This window comes from Orycteropus afer, unplaced genomic scaffold (genome assembly GCF_000298275.1).
Source record: "Orycteropus afer afer isolate SDZICR_OR568_19922 unplaced genomic scaffold, OryAfe1.0 scaffold00060, whole genome shotgun sequence".
NCBI classification, from domain to species: domain Eukaryota; kingdom Metazoa; phylum Chordata; class Mammalia; order Tubulidentata; family Orycteropodidae; genus Orycteropus; species Orycteropus afer.
This window is the reverse complement of record NW_006921647.1, coordinates 9,138,767-9,158,045: the sequence shown is the minus strand read 5'-3', so window position 1 is coordinate 9,158,045 and position 19,279 is coordinate 9,138,767. Positions and strand designations below refer to the sequence as shown.

Sequence of the window (19,279 nt, the reverse complement as noted above, 5' to 3'; positions counted from 1 at the left end):
CTGCTCGACATCTCGTATGCCAGCACAGCTTAAAAAAAAAAAAAAACAGAACACAGGAGTTGAACAGACAGGAGTTACATATTAAAAGAAGGAGCAGCCTAAGTTTCCTTCATTATTTTTGAAGTAGGTTCACTTTGTTGGCAAAAACAGGTAGAAAACTTTGAGTGTGCCTTGTTCTTATCCTGTACCACCGAACCAGTTTTGACAGCTTTTTCTGTTGTTTTATATTCTTCTGGTATGATGCTTCCCCCTTCCCTCCCCAAAAAATAGTTCAAATTAAAACCTTTAAATGTCGACCATAAAAAACCAAACCAAACACATTGCCGTCAGATCCAACTCATAGCAACCCCTCCTTGGGTTTCCGAGGCAGTATCACTACAGAAGTAGATTGCCCAGCCTTCCTTCTGAGGAATGGCTGGTAGGTTTGAACCGCCAGCCTTCTGGTTAACAGTCAAATAGTTATCTCTAAATATCATCAATGTGTTGGAAATTTTTAGGTAAATTGGAAATGGTGAAGGAAAGAAAGAGGGTGAACAAAAAGGGAAATAAATGTACAGTGGTTGCCAGTGGTTAACCATTTCCAACCAAATCCTTTCACATTAGTTTTACTGCAGTAATTACCTCCTAAAGAGTCCCTGGGTGCCACAAATGGTTAACATGTTTGACTACTGACCAAAAGGTTGGAGGTTTTAAATGTACCCAGAGGTGCCTTGGAAGAATGGCTTGGTGTTCTACGTCGGAAAAAAAACAGCCACTGAAAACTCTGTGGAGCAGTCTGACACACTGTAGTCACCATGAGTCAGTGTCAACCAGCTGGCAACTGGTTTGTGGTTTTGTTTGTTTTTAATTGATTACTATTTGTGGAGAACAAATAAGAATGGCTCAAAAAAAAAAAAAAAAAACATAGCAACCCCTCCTTGTTTTCCAAGGTAGTACCTCTATGGTAGTAGATTGCCCAAATCTGCCTTCTGAGGAGTGGCTGGTGGGTTTGAACCACTAGCCTTCTGGTTAGCAGTCAAATGCCTTAAGCACTCTGTTATTTTTCCGCCAGACCTTCCCATGGTTTCTCTCCTTTTTGAATCCTCCTTTGCCAGTTACTCCTTTTCATGAAGGAAGAGACCAGTGTGAAAGGAAAACAACTAGTTTTGGGGAAGAATGCTTCCTAGAAAACGTACTCATTTTCTTTACCCTTATGCATTGAGAGTAATGAGCATTTAGTGTCTAGACTGTATCTGAGCCCCACCTTAATAGATAGGGCACACAGCCATGTCAAGACAGTGTTATTGCTGTCAGGTGCCATTGAGTCAGTTCTGATTCATAGCGACCGTGTGTACAACAGAACGAGACACTGCCCCATCCAGTGCCATCCTCATAGTCTTTGCTGTGCTTAAGCCCACCATTGCAACCACTGTGCCAGTCCATCTCTTTGAGGATCTTCTCCTTTCTTGCTGACCCTCTACTTTCTACCTTCTCCAGGAATTGGTCAAGACACTAACAGTGGGCTTTCAGGGCTTCTGGTCATAGAGAAGACCATGCAGACTGGTCCAAGCCTTAATTGTGCTTCCACGGACCCTTGCCAGTAGATATTTTATGATAACCACAACCCACCATTTAAAGAGCCTCTCCATGTGAACAGTAAATCAGGAACTATAGAAAACTCCAGTCATTTGCCAATATTCTGATTTGCCATCTTTGAATGGGAAATAGCTAACCCTTAGAGCCTTGTTGTTGCTTTTGTTGCTAGCGGCCCTGTGTACAACAGAACTACACATTGCCCTTGCTTGCTCTTTCTTCACCGTGTCCATTGTTGCAGCCACTGTGTGTTTCAAGTGCTCTCCAAATCCGTGAGCTCATCTTCCAGCACTGTGTTGAACAGTATTCTATTGTGATCTGTAGAGTTTTCGTTGGCTAATTTTCAGAAGTAGATCTCCAGGCCTTTCTCCTAGTTTGTCTTGATCTGGAAGCTCTGCTGAAACTTGTCCACCATGGATGACCCTGCTGGTATAGGAAATACCAGCATAGCTTCTAGCATCAAAGCAACACACAAGCCACCACAGTACAATAAAAACAAATGGTGGCTTAACTCCTTGGAACCATTCATTATAGAGCTAGAAGAAATCACAGGAATCTAGTTCAATGACCTGCTTATCACAGAGGAGGAGACAGAGGCCCCAGGAGGAAGGATACAAGCTCTGTCTCCTGTCACCCACTTGCTGGAGGGCTCCTTTGGTCCTTAAGGTACAAAGATAATGGCTACAGATCTCACCCCTGCCCTTAACTCTACTCCTAAACCTTCTGGTCCTGTCCTCTGCATTGAGGCATTTTTAAAATATCCTAGAGATAGCTGGGGAGACCTTCCATTGCTCTCAGTAGAAGCATGGCCTGTTCTGGAGCAGCACCCTCTCAGGCACCCTAGGTGTGACACACAGGGCTACCTCCACACCTAGGATCTGCCTCTTTCCAGCTCCTAAGCCTCTTGATGGAGGGAGAATGAGGCTGCCAATCCTCTACAGGACAGCTGGGTTCATCTCTCCTGGGCCAGGAACCCATGATAGTGGACAAGCAGACAGGCTGGGACTGAGACACAGAGTCCCAAGAGAAATCTGATTTCCCTTTCTGGCATTTTATTCAAAATATGTTCAAATAAACAATCTCATTTCATCTTAATGAGAGAAAGTTGTTTTAAACAAAATTGAAGTATCAAAATAGAACTGCATAATTAGCAGAAATCTTGATGTAGAAATTGTCTTGGGCTTCTCAGATCTTGCATGGGAAAACATTTTTATTAGAACAAATCCCTTTGCAGATAACTAGAATTGTCTCTCACAAAACTATGGGTAGTATTTAGAGAGTAAGTGTTCCAGAAAATGATGAAGAATATCAGACCTTTTCTTTTCCTAGGTTTCTTATTAATAGACACTTCATTTTCTTACCTGGAGAGCAAATAATTTTAGCACCTTATTTATTTTGTGGGAGCTCTGGTGGTGCAGTGTCTAAGGCACTTGACTGCTAACCAGAGGCTTGGCGGTTCAAACCCACCAGCCACTACTCAGAATGAAGATTGGGTGATCTACTTCCATAGTGATACTGCCTCAGAAACCCAAGGAGGGGTTGCTGTGGGTTGGAGGTGACTCGACGGCACATAACAACAACATTTATTTTGTAAATTAGTTATTTGACATGTTTGTTGAATTCATTACTCTCTTAATATTCTTAATTATAATCAAAGTTGGTGATAAGGTCATTAACCAGTGGCTTTGGAATGCTGATGTGGGCATGAGTGTTTTCTGCCAACAGTAATAGGCAACCAGAGTTGGTCCCAGGGCTCAGAAATAAATGGTACATTATAGTGTGTGTAAAACAGAAAGGCTCCTGGTGGCTTTTATATTGGGAGTATTGAAGTGTTAAATTATAGTGCGATGGGTTTGTTGTTTGGTAATCAAGTTGTTCAGACAGTCCATAAATCCCAAAAATGCCTAACTACTATACAAGTGTTCTACAACATTAAGTAAAATGTTTGGGTATGATTGACATCTTAAGATTTTGTGCTGAATACTGTAGGGGATTTGTGAATAATAAATACCACAAAGAAACTTTTGATATCTGTTCATTAAGTATGAAAAAATTACATAGCATATTACCTGTTAACGTATTTAATCTAAAAGTATTTCTAGATTTTTTAGTAATATTTAAAAATTGGCTTGTATTTAAGGGGATGAACATCATCATCAGTCTTGCAGTCTTGCTTTTCAGGAGAAAGTGTCTCCAAATAATACTGGTTGGTAAAAATAAGATAACTGACTTCTTTTTTTTTTTAACTTTTTGTCTTTATTGCCAATCCTGTTTCTTGACCTTCTTTTCAGTGTCCGAAAAGTTAAAGAAGTGATTATTCTGAGTGTTACTAAAGATTAGCAAAGAGAAGTTTTGCTTCATTGCAAACAAGACATGCGATAATTATTAGTGCAACCAAAAGCAGATGAAGGCACTGTGAGGATCCCAGCAGCATTTAATGAGCTGGCAGTGGTGTTTTGCTAAATGTTCACTTCTACAGGCATCTAGTATTTAATGGGTTTTGATGTAAATAACCCTCAAAAGGCATGTCCTGAAGGCAGTTCTTACCAATGGTGAGAAGCTTGGGAGTATTCATGTGTGGGAGGAATCTCGGCCCTCTCTTTTCTCCCAATCTATGCATCTGACTGATAAGCTCTTGGGCACAGGCTCTGTCATCCTCATGATATTACCTGGGAATGACTGGCTGCTCCAGCTCACTACGATCTTCAGACTTGCAGGAGCAGGCGGGCAGCCATGCAGCTGAAGGCAGAGGAGCTGTGGGTCTCTGTTGCTATAGCTGTGATGTCACACGCCAGTCCTAACCGGTGGTTGGTTATTTTGTGTTTCAGCTCCCTGCCTGCGGTTGAACACAAAGACCTGGAGGAGACTCCCACATCCTTCAGTGAGAAGAAAGGAGGCAGCGAAGCAGATTAAAGGAACTTGTGTCTTGTGGCCTTTTTAGTGCAAAGGTTGCCTTTAGGGTAGAAGAGTGAATCGAAGCCACAGTGGCAGTTAATGAGCTGTGAGATGAGGCACTGCTACTGACACTCAGACCCCGGGATCGTCTGCCACCCTTTGTGCTTCATGTACATGTGTCTATTCAGCCCCTCCGGAGGCGCCCAGAAGAGACTCCAACACGGCCGCCGGGGAAAGACCACCCAACATGCCCACGGAGACGCTGCAGACAGGTAGCATGGTGAAGCCGGTCAGCCCGGCCGGCACCTTCACCTCGGCTGTGCCCCTGCGTATCCTCAACAAAGGCCCTGACTACTTCCGCAGGCAGGCCGAGCCGAACCCCAAGAGGCTCAGTGCCGTGGAGCGGCTGGAGGCTGACAAGGCGAAGTATGTCAAGAGTCAGGAGGTGATCAATGCCAAGCAGGAGCCCGTGAAGCCCGCTGTGCTTGCTAAGCCCCCCGTGTGTCCAGCGGCCAAGCGCGCCCTGGGCAGCCCAACCCTGAGAGTGTTCGGCAGCAATGCCAAGACAGAGAGTGGTGTGCAGAGGGAGAACCTAAAACTTGAGATTCTGAAAAACATCATTAACAGCTCTGAAGGCTCCAGCTCAGGCTCGGGCCACAAGCATGGTTCCCGAAACTGGCCACCCCATAGGGCCGATGCCACAGACCTGCACCGGCACTCCTTCGCTGAGTCACTGAAGGTCTACCCAACCCATGGCCATGGCAGCCCGCAGGAGAGCAGCTCCCACGTGAGCAGGAGGCTCCTGGAGCAGTCAGCAGAGTCCTTCCTACATGTCTCCCACAGTTCCTCTGACATCCGCAAAGTGACCAGCGTGAAGCCCTTGAAAGCAATCCCCTGTAGTAGTTCGGCCCCTCCCCTGCCTCCCAAGCCCAAGATTGCTGCCCTCGCCACCACTAAGTCTCCTGAAGCAGACACTGTGGAACCGGCCTGTGGGGTCAGCCGGAGACCTTCCCTCCAGCGGTCCAAGTCAGACTTGAGTGACAGGTACTTCCGCGTGGACGCCGATGTGGAAAGGTTCTTCAACTACTGCGGCCTAGACCCCGAGGAGCTGGAAAACCTAGGCATGGAAAACTTTGCAAGGGCTAACTCTGACATCATCTCCCTCAACTTCCGCAGCGCAAGCATGATCAGCTCAGACTGTGAACAGTCTCAGGACAGCAACAGTGACCTTAGAAATGACGACAGTGCCAATGACCGAGTGCCGTACGGCATTTCTGCCATCGAGAGAAATGCCCGAATCATCAAGTGGTTGTATAGCATCAAACAAGCACGAGAGTCGCAGAAAGTCTCCCATGTGTGAGGACAGGCTCGAGGAGGAGGGAGGGGAGGGTGTGTCTGTCTGTGCATACTCAGTTGTGAAGGTCGTAAGGTCCCCTTGCAGTCTTGTGAGCTTCTCCACACTCTTTTGTGTTGCTTGTGGTGCAATGTTTCCGAGTTGCATGCCTGTCAACAGGGGGATGACCTGGCTTCCACTGGAACCATCTCTGCAGAGCCTGGCTGCACACACACATCATCTGCCAAAAGTTCTGGACCAGAATCTAATTAGGGCTTCGTTCTTCAGCAAAACGGTTTACACGAAAACGGTATACGACTTCTTCAATATTTATGTGGTTCTTGTGTTTTTATATCCCACGCTATTGTGTCTTAATTAAAAGTTTTATCAACTGGCTTTTAAGTTGAGAGTAGAATATTTTTGAAATAAAAAAAGCCAATTTGCCTACATGTGAGATAACCATGGGAACTTAAATGGGATCTGCTATTAAAAAGAGAGACAACTGGCCCAAAGAAGAACCAGGCTGGGTTTTCTGAGGCATAAAGTGGTGAGCTTGATGTTAATCATTTACCTATTGAAATTCTCTCGCCACTTACTGAAGTGATTGTTGGAGCAGCAGTGCTGTTTTGTGTCTTACTTAGTGTGTAAATGTTGGGGATTCTCTGTAATACTGATCCCAGTGAAAGATGATCCAGTACCATGGAGGATGACTAAAGCTAGGAGGTTGGGTGTTGGGGGGTTTTGTTGATGTTGTCTTGTTTTATTTTGGAGTAATTCAGAAATTTCTGTGATTAAATCTTTGGACAGGAATGGCTACCCTAAAGCTGATACAGGGGGCGGGGGGAATTTGTTTTTTTGTTTGGTTTTTGGTCAAGAACTGCTCAGTCTATGCTATTCCTTCCTTTTCTTCCTTCTTTTTTCCTTCCCTCCCCACCCCTTTCCTCTGTTCTTTTTTACTAGGCAGCAGGGAGTAGGGCTTGTTCAGTTTTAGCTTTTTGAAGACATGAGCAAAAATGGAAGTACACAGCCATAAAGCTTCCTCGTCAGAAGTAAATACATTGGGTAGCTGAGCCCTATCTGAGCAGTGTGATTATGTTGTCTTGCATATGCTATTCTCTCAGGCTGTGGACTTTGTTATCGCTCTAGAAAACTATAGAGATGCAACATTATGTAACTTTTCCACCCTCATGGTCTCCAATGCTGCATATCAACTTGTTCTTTTTCTTTTCTGTCATCTGCCCTCCAGGTTAGCTGGCCAGCTGCTGGCAGTCATGGTGGGGTAGCAGTGAGGTAACCGCTCAGCAGTCTGCTCCTTTGCTGTCATAGTCTCACCTAGCAGCACTACCTTAGATGCCATCAGCTCATAGGAAACTTTTTATGGTGTAAATGCTGTAAGACTTTGTACAAACTTCAGTTGTTATGAATTCTTTTAAAAGAAAAAAAAAAAAACTTTCGCTAATAAATAGCTCTGGCGCAGTCACTGATGGTGGTGGTTTCTCTCTGTCCTTCCCTTTCCTCCTGCCACAAAAGTTTACCTTTGGACTGTGAGTCAGAAGTAGATTTTTGATAGTCTTGAAGAAACATTATTTCATTATATTCTTTTCACCGTCTCCCAGTTATTTTGAACAGCAGCATTGTCAATGGTAGCTGGAGCAAAAAGAGTTCCATCAAGGTTCCCAAAATATGCTACTGCTGCTGCTTCTTAATTCACACTTTACTTGAGTTATTTTTATCTTTTCTTGAACATCAGGATTTTTCACATCTTTCCTAAGACTCATCAGTTGTAAATATTTGTAAGTTCTTACAGAGGAGACATGACTTTGAAGTAGATAGCCTTTCTTTTATTTATACAAACCCAGCATCATTAGCATGATGTGTTCATGCATTCATCCACTCATTCATTCATTCCTCTTTCAACACATTGTTTGTTGAGTGACTCCCTTGTTCAAGCCCCATGTTAGGCACTGGACGGCTGGGGTCAACAACATGGCCTCTGCCTCAAGGAACTTAGATTTTCACATTTATTGTTAAGAGAAATACTTCTCTTAGTGTCCTATTATGAGGATATTAAGTATTCTGTGAGCGTTTATTCATTGATTCAAGTTATTTGAAGACTAGTATTTCCTCAGGAAATCATATAGCAAATGAAAAAGAAAGCATTATTTAGGAGAAAGTAACTTTCAGAAACAGAAATTATTTGACTTTTAGCTATTACTGTTTATCAATATTTTCCGTCTGAAAAGTAAATGTAGTTCCTTGACACACTCTCCTGGTTGTCAATTTTTCCTGCTTCTCTGATTAAATTTCAGTTGAGCCCACCTTCCCAGAGGAAACATTTTGGAATGCAGCTATGAGCGGTAATGATACAATGCCTTACCTATAATAGAACAAGGAGCTCTGGTAGCATAGTGGCTAAAGCACTTGACTGCTAACCAGAAGGCTGGCGGTTCAAACCCACCAGCCACTCCTCGGAAGGAAGGTTGGGCAATCCTACTTCCGTAGTGATACTGCCTCGGAAACCCAAGGAGGGGTCACTATGAGTCGGGGCCGACTCCACGGCACATAACAACATAACAATAATAGAACAAAGTACATTTTCTTTCCTCACCACTGTATACAAATGTAACCATTGAAAATACACAGGGCTTAACAATTAAATATCCAACTCTTCCTGGGGCTATTAATAGATGTTTTCCTAAGGAAACTGAATATCATTGCCTGTGCTATTTCATTGATTGGGTTTGAATCTTCCAGCATTTCAATACCATATGTAAACTGTATTCAGACAGGGCTATAAATCATCCCACTTATAATTCAGTCTAATTTTCTCTGCTCTTATTTATACAGTGGACAGATGTGAAGCTTTTGTTTCCTGTAGAAGGTGGGAACTCATTATTTTATCTTAGTTCTTGAAATTACACTTTCTATAAAGGACTATTTCAAATGCCTAGTGTTAAATCCTAAGAGCAAGACATTTCATAATTGTAAAGTGTTTTTTTGCAAAGTGCTCATCCTATTAAGTCTTGAAAGTAAGGTGTGTGTGTGTGTGTGTGTGACGGTACTATTGACAAGAATATAGGATTGCCATACTTTTTTTCCCTACATGGTATAGAGTGTGTAGCATGATTGTTCTAGATAATCCTAGTAACTGGTTGTTTCTTTCTGAAAACCACCGTATCTTAAGACATTGTTCCCGTTCATCTCCTCTGTCATTGCCTTAGCTCAGTTGCTTATCTTCTCTTACCTGGACTATTGTTCCTAGAGCTGGGCTCCCCTCCCAACCAGTCTCTTCCCCCATCCCATTTAATGCCAAAGGTACCATAAGCAACTCTGATCATGGCACCCTCCTACATAAATATATCATCTGGCTTGAATAGGTTTCTGATAGAATAAATCTAACTTCTTAACAGAGCAGAAAACTTTGTATATCTGTCTCTCTGACCTCATCTCCTATATCCCCTCTGGCTACCCAGCCCGGGATCACAGGCTTCAAGCAAAGGGAAATTTCCATTGAGTACTTTTTACGACTGTATTAGTTATCTACTGCTGCAAAATTACTCCAAAACTCAGCAAGTTAAAACAATAAACATTTGTTATCTCACTGTTTCTGTGATTGAGAGTCTTGATTTAGCTGAGTAGTGCTGGCTCAGGGTCTTATGATGTTGAAGACAAGATGTTGGTCAGGGTAACATCATCAGAAGGCTTGACTGGGAATAGAAGACCCACTTCTAAAATGGCACACTCACATGGCATTGGCAAGAATCTTAGATTCCTCCTGGCTGTTACACTCCGGAGACCTCAGTTCCTAATGGCATGGACCTCTCCCTAGTGCTGCATGAGAGTCCTCATAACATGGCAGCTGGCTTCCCCCAGTGCAAGTGAGCCAAGTGAGCAGACAAGAAACCACAGAGCCTTTTACGATCCAGTCCCCTAAGTCTCACATCTCCACTACATTCAATTCATTGGAAGTGACTTGGAAATACAGTTCACATTCACAGGACGAAGAGTTGGGTGCCATCTTTTAAAGAGAAAAATATCAAAGAATTTGTGGACATATTTTAAAATGTCTCTGTGTTCTGTGAAGAATACTTTCTCTTCCTTCCTTAATCTTGCAGACGTTCTTTCAAGATTTAACACAGCCATCAGTTGGTGAGGTTGGTCTTGAGTTCTTTCTTCGTTTTTCCCACTGAATTATGATTTTTGTCATGGCCACAAACCAACCATTGCTAGCCTAAGTGATACCTTTCTGTGGAGTTTTAAAAGGTTCACCTTCCTCAAAACGTTTTCTTTTTACCGGGTAAAAACTGTCCTGGTAGATACTCAGATCTCTGATGACTGTAATTTAAACTCCAGCCCTGGAGTGCACAGCCGTACACAGCAGTCCGGAGTATACAGTAGATGGATAATAAGTATTTACTGATTTTTTTCATTACTTTTATTAAATCCTGTGCTGCCCATGCTATAAATTATATCACAGTGAACCCAACGTGGTAGTGGTTGTCCTCGTTTTAGAATTGAGGAACCTCAGTTCTTAACCAAGTCCCAGAGTAAGTAAGTGGCAGGATGGAACTTGAACTCAGCTCTGCAATTTCAGATTCTGCCCTTCTTACAACCCAGTTCAAAACAAAGAGAAACAGACTACGATGTTTTTAATGTAGGACTTTAAAACAGAAATGTCCTTAGATTCATATTGGTAATTTTATGTGCTGCATGTGCTATTTTAGTTGTCTCAAACAATCAAAATCAGCAATTTCACTCTTATCTAAAAGATAATTAAAAGTTTAAAGAAACGCTTCAGCTGTCCTATTAGGAACAATACACAGTCCACTGAGTCAAACAGAACTGTTCTTTTAGCTTTTGAGGCAATCACATTTTGAAGCTACATCTTCTGTTTGTTTTTTTTTTATTTTATTTTGTTTTGTTTTGTTTTTTGATCAAGGAGTTTTAGAAGGGTCGACAGTAAAGAAAAATGCCCACAATTCAATAATCAGGAAACACCTTCTGACAATTTGGTGAATCAACATCACACCGTTCTCTTGTTCCCTTGCAATTTCATCCATCATTGAGAGATATACATGATCTGTTCTGAACAGAAGTTATATTGGGGAAGAAATGAGGCTAGTGGCACCCCAGAAGAATGGAATTGATTCTTAACTGGGACAGACGAGAGTACTAATTTCACCACCATTTTCAGAATGTCCAAATTAGCCTGTCATTCAGCCTATAAGATGGCAGAGGATTCTGTCAGTATTCATTGTGTTACCTAAGAGCTGTCCTATGCAGGATCACAAGTTTTGTGGCTGTACATATCTCATCTCCTTCATAAAGGGTTTTTCTTGGGCCTAAAGTCATACTCGCTTGCTTTGGTGGAACCCAGACAGGAAAAGCCAGAGGGAGATGGTTCTCCATAGCCTTTTAGAACACTTCCTTCCAGTATCCAAGACCCATCTGCCTAAAAGTTTGCATCCATTGCCTCATGTATAAAATGGAGGAACTGTCTAATTTTCCTCTGACCTCATGGCTTTGTGACAGCACTTAGAACTATTTTTGGAGTATTCTGATGTGGCGTGAAGGGTATAAAAATTCAGATGGGATCAGGTTCATGGGGCCTGTTGGACACCAGACAATGCACAGAATGGCATTGTATGCATTAGCCACTCTAGAAAGTTATAGTTGAGGGAGGAATTTGAAGTCTATATAAAAAAAAAGAAGGAAAGAAAGAAAAAAGCTGCTCTGAATGGGAAGAATCTCCAGAAAGTAGAGTGCTTCACAAACCTTTCAGCTTCTCAGAAGTTGCCATAGTACCTGAGGCATTTGACTGCTAACCAGCAGGCTGGCGGTTCAATCCCGCCAGACTCCTCAGAAGGGAGATTGGACAATCTATTCCTGTAGGGATACCCTCAGAAACCAAAGGAAGTGTTGCTATGAGTAGAATCAACTTGACAGCAGTGAGTTCAGTTTGGTTTTTTTTTTCCTCCCCCGTTGGTTTAGGTATATGTTGATTTACAAAGCTGTGAGGATAACAGTGATACAGTCTTTCACTAGTTGAGTATTTTATTCATGAAACAAATAACAGTATATCTTAGACAGTATGTCTCATTCTCACATGAACTTTGGAAGTAAATTGGAATCCATTTTATTGATAAGGACTCTGAATAACTTTTATAGAGCACACATCTAATAAATGGTAAAAGTGAATAAAGCATATCTGAGGACTCATTCTATAACTGTAAAAATGGCTTTTTAACATCTACACATGACAGCACATAACAACACCAACAATATATGGTGGTGGGGAGAGCTCTGCTGGCATAGGGGATAAGGCATTTGGCTGCTAACCAGAAGGTCAGTGGTTCAAACCCACAAGCCACTCCACGGAGAGAAGGTGGGGTGATCTACTTCAGTAAAGATTTACAACCTAGGAAACCCAATGGGGGCTGCTATGAGTCAGAATCCACTCACTGGCAGTGATTTTGATTTGGTTTAGATATAGTGGGAGCCACTTTTGCTCCCTTAGGGTAAGTTGCATTGCAGGACAGTTCTTAAAAACTTAAAACACTATTGCAGGAACTGGTTCTTGATTTTCATACAGTGAGTGACTGAGAACTACTCATCTGATCATGGCAGAACTGAAGCTTCTGGGCTTTTTTGAGAGAGACATTCGTGGTCACTTGTCCCTTAACTATATCCTATTTTGCAGAGGAGAAAATAGATGTGGTTAACTGGCAGATGGAGCTAGAACCAGGGGTCTGGCCTTGAAGATTGTTGTTCCTCCAACTTCAGGGAGCTGTGGAAAGAACTCACAGTTCCCATCATTGAAAGTAGGAGCAACTTGGCTAGCATAAGCTGTGTTACTCATTCAGTATTCCTTATCTCAAAAACCATAGATGAGATATTTGAAGGAACTTCATTTAGAAGTTTTTCTGTTAATGTGCATTAACTGCTTTTTAAATTAAACTTTTCAGGTAAAAAGTACTTAAGAAGAATTAAAAAATTTCTCTAAGGAAGTTGTTGGCAAATTTGGAGTTGATTACCACTATTTTAATATTATTTTAATAACACCACTATACACTGATGCCTACTGTTTCTCAAGAGTTTGGGAATCACTATTTTAGATTGATCCCTCTGCCTGCCTCATTTTCAGTTGGGGCAGGCACAGCCACTGGTTATGATATCTAATTCCCCTCTTCTGCACTCACAAGAGCCCATAACATAAGGTGCAGCCAATGACATGTGAGCAGAAGTGACGTGTTACTTTGGGGAGGAGGCATGTATGAGCCAGTTCATGATTCTTTATCTTCTGTCTGCTTACACAGAGAGAGAGATACAGCAACTAGCAAGTTTCCAGAAAGAGGAAGCTCTATTAGGTCTGAATAAGAACAGTGTGGAACAGAACTACACCCTTATGTCAGTATGGGTATGTAAATCCCAGGGGCAAACTGTTATTGTAAACCATTGAGGGTTGAGAATTGTTCTTGACTGCAACACGCATCTGTCCTGACCAGTGCCTCTGCCGAAGAGTGACCAATCTGCCAGACACAGGCAGATGCGTTGAAGACTGCCATGTTGTTCCAGCTGGAGGATGGACCGGACACTAGCATCAACATACTATTTCTCAAACTGTGGTCCAAGGAACACTATATTTGAATTCTTTGAAGTTCTCAATAAAATGCAAATTCCTGAGCGCCTCTTCTGGGCCAGTTTTTATAGATGCAAGAAGTTTAAGTAAACAGTCCAACCTTTTCATGCTTATTAGTACTAAAACTCTCATTATTTAACTATAAAATGCTCCCTTGATTCTACAGGCTGATCTATTAAATATTGTCTGTCCTCTTTCTGTGGGAGCATAGAAAGAGACAGACAATATATTTAATATCAGTCAAAACCGTGTGTTTAGGTTACATCCAAAACAAAGTAAATAGCGTGCGATGTTTTCTTGACAGACAGAAATCTACCAATAAAATGTGACAAGTTATGTGTTGTATATATAACCAATGCATTCCAAACCCAAATTCCTCATCTAAATCCCAGTTCCTTGCTGTGGAATCTCCAGTCAGCTCCTACTCCTCCTTTTGTCCATGTTAGTGACACCGTCATGCTACTTGTAAGTAGCAATTGGGATTGGCAGTTAAAAATGCTTTTCTCTCATATTGTTTGAAAATGAGTAAACACATTTCAGGTAATGGAGCCCATAAAAAGTGCCACTCTGTACAAAGAGGTGCGTGCACAGTGACCTCTCCACCACAAGCTTACCTGCCTGGTTTTTGGAAATTCCAACTGGGAAACATGCCAGGAGTGAGTATAATTGGTGGTGCCTCGACTGGGTAAGAGTGACTTGCAATTGATAACAGGAGAAGAAACGGGAGGGAGCACTCTTGTCACACCACCTCCTAAAATGCTTGTGTTAGCAGGTTTTGTCTTGCTAAGTGTAAGCAAGTTTGAAGCTTTTGAGTATTTCCAAGCACATTTCATCTTTGCCAGTTGTTTCCTCTTTTAAAAAACAGAAAGGCAGCCAGGTGAGTAATTTATGTGCATCTAATCTGAGCTTCTGGCAAACGGGCTGAGATTGAGTATCAGTCATATCATTTTCCTTTATTGCATTCTAGACCATTTTCAAAGACTTGAGCTACTGAGCATTTTATTTTGGTGGAAAATGTAGAGACACTCGTTTATAACTTCATGGGCATGTGTCTATTTCACAAAAGGCTTTTCCTCCTTCCCGTGAATTGTCAGCAATACATAGTTTAGGGGGAGCTCTGGTAACGTAGTGCCGAAGGCACTTGACTACTATGCTGAAGGCTGGTGGTTCAAACCCACCAGCCACTCCTTGGAAGGAAGGTTGAGCAATCTACTTCCGTAGAGATACTGCCTCGGAAACCCAAGAAGGGGTTGCTATGAGTCGGGTCTGACTGGACGGCACATAACAACGACAACACATAGTTTAGGAATATGGGACAAATGTGGAGGGCATTGGTGGTTCAGTGGTAGAATCCTCACCTTCCGTGAGAGAAACCCAGGTTCAATTCCTGGCCAATGCACATCATGCACAGCCACCGCCCATTCGTCAGCGGGGGCTTCTGTGATGCTATAATGCTGAACTTCCAGAAAGGAAGTTCTAGACATCTACCTCTGAAAATCAGCCAGTGAAAGCCCTAGGGATTGTAACAGTCTGATCTGTAACAGAGGATGGGTGTGGCACAGGACTGGGCAAAGTTTAATTTCATTGTGCATGGGACACTCATGAGTCCGAGGGTAACTGGTGAGCAGCTAAAAACAACAACACCTGGACAAGGGCATGGAGTGTGTTATCCATGTTGGGAATTTCATAGAGCATCACAGTGTGCAAGCATGTGATAAAAACTGTCCCACTCCCCTGGGCACCTTTTGCTCTGAGCTTATGGATTTTCTTCCAGCTGCTGCTAATTCTTTGGTTTTAAAGAATCTGTGACTCCAGATCTGGAGGGTGTTTCAGATTCTCAAGGTTTAGTTTTCATCATTCTAATTCACCACCTGATGCCTTTAAAATCTAGTTTAATCGTTGATATGGATTTGTGTGCTTTCAGCATTGAAGTGAGTCTGTGTTCCTATGCCTGCACAGGTTAGATTTCTTAAACAATTTATTCCAGACAAATGTGCTGAGGATCAAATTTCACTACGGTTATTTTTAAAATTAAAATTCTGCTGATTCTTTTAGATCTCTTCAGGGGGATTTGAAATGTTACACAGACTAGCATATAGTCAGACTGATTGTTAGTTGGAAATGGAAATTTAGCATGTATTTGCTCTTCACCCTCTATTCCTGTTGGTGGGGTAGCCTTTTCATACATTCAGGTTTAGGGGATATAGGAATTTCCTCAGGCTCCTGCTATAAAATACCACACCTTAGGTGACTTATAACAATAAAAATATTATTTCACAGTTCTAGGAGCTAAGATTCCAAATTCAGAGTGTCCACAGATCCATGTACTTTCTGAAGACTCTAGGAGAAGATCCTTTATGGTCTCTCTCAACTTCTGGTAGTCCCCAATGCTCCTTGGCTTATAGATAGATTTTCTTATGGCTGTCCTTCCTCTGTCTGTCTCCCTGTGTCTCTTCCCCTCTCTTATAGACCACCAATAGGATTGGATGAGTACCCACCCTACTCCAGTATGAGCTCATGTTAACCAAACTGATAACAACTTTAAAGACTCTATTTCCAAACAAGGTCACAGATACCGTAGGTAAGACTTCAACATATCTTTCGAAGAGACACAATGCAATCCGTAATGGGAAAAGAACAGAAAAGAAAACAACCGCCATCTTGCCTGGAAAGAAGACAACACTACATTGGTTTTGCACCAATTCCTTTTTCTGTCCACAGACACATGCCACTGAACAGTCACTTTTCTGAAGACGGGCACTTTCCCACTCCTGGACCACCGATGCCTGGAAAACTGTCTGGCACATAGTGGGTGTGGTTGCTAAACAAGTGTTTTTTGAATGAATATGGGGTGGAGAGAACCCAAGGGCACTTTAGGATTTCTGATCTGAAGGAGAGACCAGAAAGGTGGTAGTAATGTTGCTTGTCATCAGGGTTATGTCCTGTATCTCCTTAAGCCTGTGTGCTGCTTGCTGTTCCTCCCCTTCAGCCTTCGCCATCTCATTTACTCTCCTATGAGTCCCTACTCTTAGCCCGGCCCTGAAGAAGCAGTGGACTCACTGCATCTTGTAGCACCCATGTTGTTGTTGTTCTTATGTGCCGTCGAGTTGGCCCTGACTCATAGCGACCCTTCCTTGGGTTTCTAGGGCAATATCACTACGGAAGTAGATTGTCCAACCTTGGTTCCGAGGAGTGGCTGCTGGGTTTGAACCACCAGCCTTCTGGTTAGCAGTCAAGTGCCTTAGGCCCTATGCTACCAGAGCTCCCATGTAGAGCTCTGATTTCATGAGGAGATGGACAGTAGACAAATCAGATCTATAGAAGGGCAGATCATGATGTGTGCTTAGGAAAATAAAGAATAAATCAGGAATGAGAGATAGGATGTGGTCTCACTCAAGATCATTTGAGTAAAATCTGAGGGAAGTGAGGGAAGAGCCCTGCAGCTCTCTGGGGAAAAGGCACGCAGGCTGCAGGCACATCAATTAGAAAGGAGGCCACTCTGACTGCAGAGCAGTCTGTGGATGATACAAACGTTTTCTTGGTTGCTAACGAAGAAAGTTGAAAGTTCTGGTCCACCCAGAGGCGGTCACAAGAAAAGCCTGGTGATGCACTTCAGAAAACTCAGCTATTGAAAACCTATTCTAGTCTAACACATGGGGTCACCGTGAGCTGGAGTGGCCAGTAGCTGGTGTTGGTTTTGGTGGCTGCAGAAGAACTTGGGGCTGGACCAAAATTTACTAATGTTTGTCTGAGATAAAAGCATGTTCTGTAATCAGAAGCTATATAGGGAATATTCTAGGTTAAACAGACTTAAGCAGATTCTCTGGGATCATCATCAGAGCCTGTAATCTCTAGCTCTGGATGTGACACAGATAGTAGATAGACTGATGGCAACCTAGAATTTAAAGCATCTTCTTGAGCATTTATTTGTTCTTCACCATCTATTCCTGGTGATGGCTGCCTTCTTCACACATTCACCTTTATGGGGATGTATGTGTTTCCTAGAATGGCTATAACAAAATACCACATGTGGAGAGGCTAAGAATAGACATTTACTGTCTCACAGTTTTGGAGGTAGTTTTAGTATACACTGATTCCTTCATGTATTCCAGTCAGAAACCACTTTAGGTGAACTCAGTTCTCTGAAGATCGTAGAACTAAGCTGAGAGGCCCCACAGTAGTGGGAGTGGAGGCTGACTCCCAGCTCAACCCTCATCACTGTCTATGTCTGAACACATACTAATCCAGTCTTCAAAATCTAGATACCCAACAAAGAGTGAAAAGAGAATTAAACTGCTGTCAGATGACAGAAACATTATAAAGATTTATGCTTGCCTTACATATTTGTTTAATTAGTCCTGCTACTGATTACTCCTATTGCCACTGTCAACTGATGCTATTCTTTTATGTTTAAATAATAACATTTATAAAACATAAAAGTAAATAAAACAGAGTAATATGATTTCAAATCATATAGATTTCATATATTTACATAAAAATAATAACACTTGTATAGAATTATAGAGATATATACATAGATAGGTAATGTAAAATCTGTAGCCATAAAGTTGATTCTGACTCAGCAACACTTAGAACTGCCCTAATAGGGTTTCCAAGGTTGTAATCTTTATGGAAGCAGACTACCACATCTTTTTCCCACAGAGGAGCTGATGGGTTTCAACTGATAACCTTTTGGCCAGGAGCCAACTGCTTAACCACTGTGCCACCTGGGCTCCATAGATAAATAGATAAGTAGATATTTCAATTCTCCTGGAATCCAGATTTCTGGATCCTTGGAGTTAAGGTGACCCACCTAGATCATTTCCCCTTAGGTGTCCTTTTTAACCTTGAGCCTTGAAGGAATTTGTTTCTTAAAAAGTCACCTTTGAGTCTAACAATGGTCTGCCTAAATAAATTAGTAAGATCGTTTTGCCTTGGGCATGCATTAGAGCTTTCATTCTAAAGCACTTGGCTGTGGAAAACTGTGATCTCAAGTGGGACCCTAATTCCTTTTTGAGTCTTGACATAAGTTCAGATGCCATTTGAGTTCTTTCTGATCATTGAACTAGCAATGTAGCTATGCTTAGAGAACTCCCAGGCAAGCATGGGGAGGGGCAGGGTGCCCTCAAGCTTACACAAAGAACTAGGGAGCTTGCCTGGGTATGTCCTTAATGATTAACCAAAAATAGCTGCATGGTATCAAATTTAAGTTAAAAGTTTGGGGTTCTGGTATTGTAGCTACCTCCTGGCTATGACTTAGGGTCACATGATCATGAGTCATACCCCAACCTCTACATAGAAACCACAGAACCAATCCATAAGCTTTCTTTAACCTGCAATTATGTATATATCCCAATTATGTATGGGGTCCTCCCAGCCCCAAACCTCACTCCCCACTTCTGCACCCACATCCAATTCTGTAGCCTCACCTGTAACAGTGATGCATTGACCTGCCACCCATCACGATCTTGTAATGATTTCCTTTGTTTTCTATTACATATATGAAAACCATTGCTGTGAGTTGGAGGACTCCATTGGCCTCATAGTAAGTTTCCCTCATCTGAATGATTTTATCTGTTTTATCTTTGTCCTGTTTAAGGCTTAATAAAAGGATCTCTATAGAACATGTTTGAATCTGGAGTCTTTTTTTCCCCTAGCACAGGCATTGTGCCCTTTTGAAGAACCCAGTCATTTATAGGAAACACATTCCAAAGGTCAGTTGTTGTTGTTGTTATTTGCTGTCAAGTCGGCCCCGACTCATAGCGACCCCTCCTTGGGTTTCCGAGGCAGTATCACTACAGAAGTAGGATTGCCCAACCTTCCTTCCGAGGAGTGGCTGG

The 19,279-nt window shown here is 42.3% G+C and overlaps 1 protein-coding gene and 1 non-coding gene across 2 annotated transcripts; both read left to right on the top strand.

Annotated features, from left to right (window-relative positions):
* Positions 1–4,714: 4,714 nt before the first annotated feature.
* On the top strand, positions 4,715–5,827 carry FAM110B (family with sequence similarity 110 member B). The gene has a single exon (XM_007939491.2). It carries the CDS (start codon positions 4,715–4,717, stop codon positions 5,825–5,827), a length of 1,113 nt encoding a protein of 370 aa, XP_007937682.1.
* An 8,940-nt stretch (positions 5,828–14,767) lies between these two features.
* TRNAG-UCC lies at positions 14,768–14,838 on the top strand. The gene has a single exon. It is a non-coding gene; the product is annotated as a tRNA-Gly (tRNA).
* Positions 14,839–19,279: the final 4,441 nt, after the last annotated feature.

Bases quoted from the DNA above. Each gene is read 5' to 3' on its own strand.
- FAM110B (XM_007939491.2), top strand. From the start codon at position 4,715: ATGCCCACGGAGACGCTGCAGACAGGTAGCATGGTGAAGCCGGTCAGC.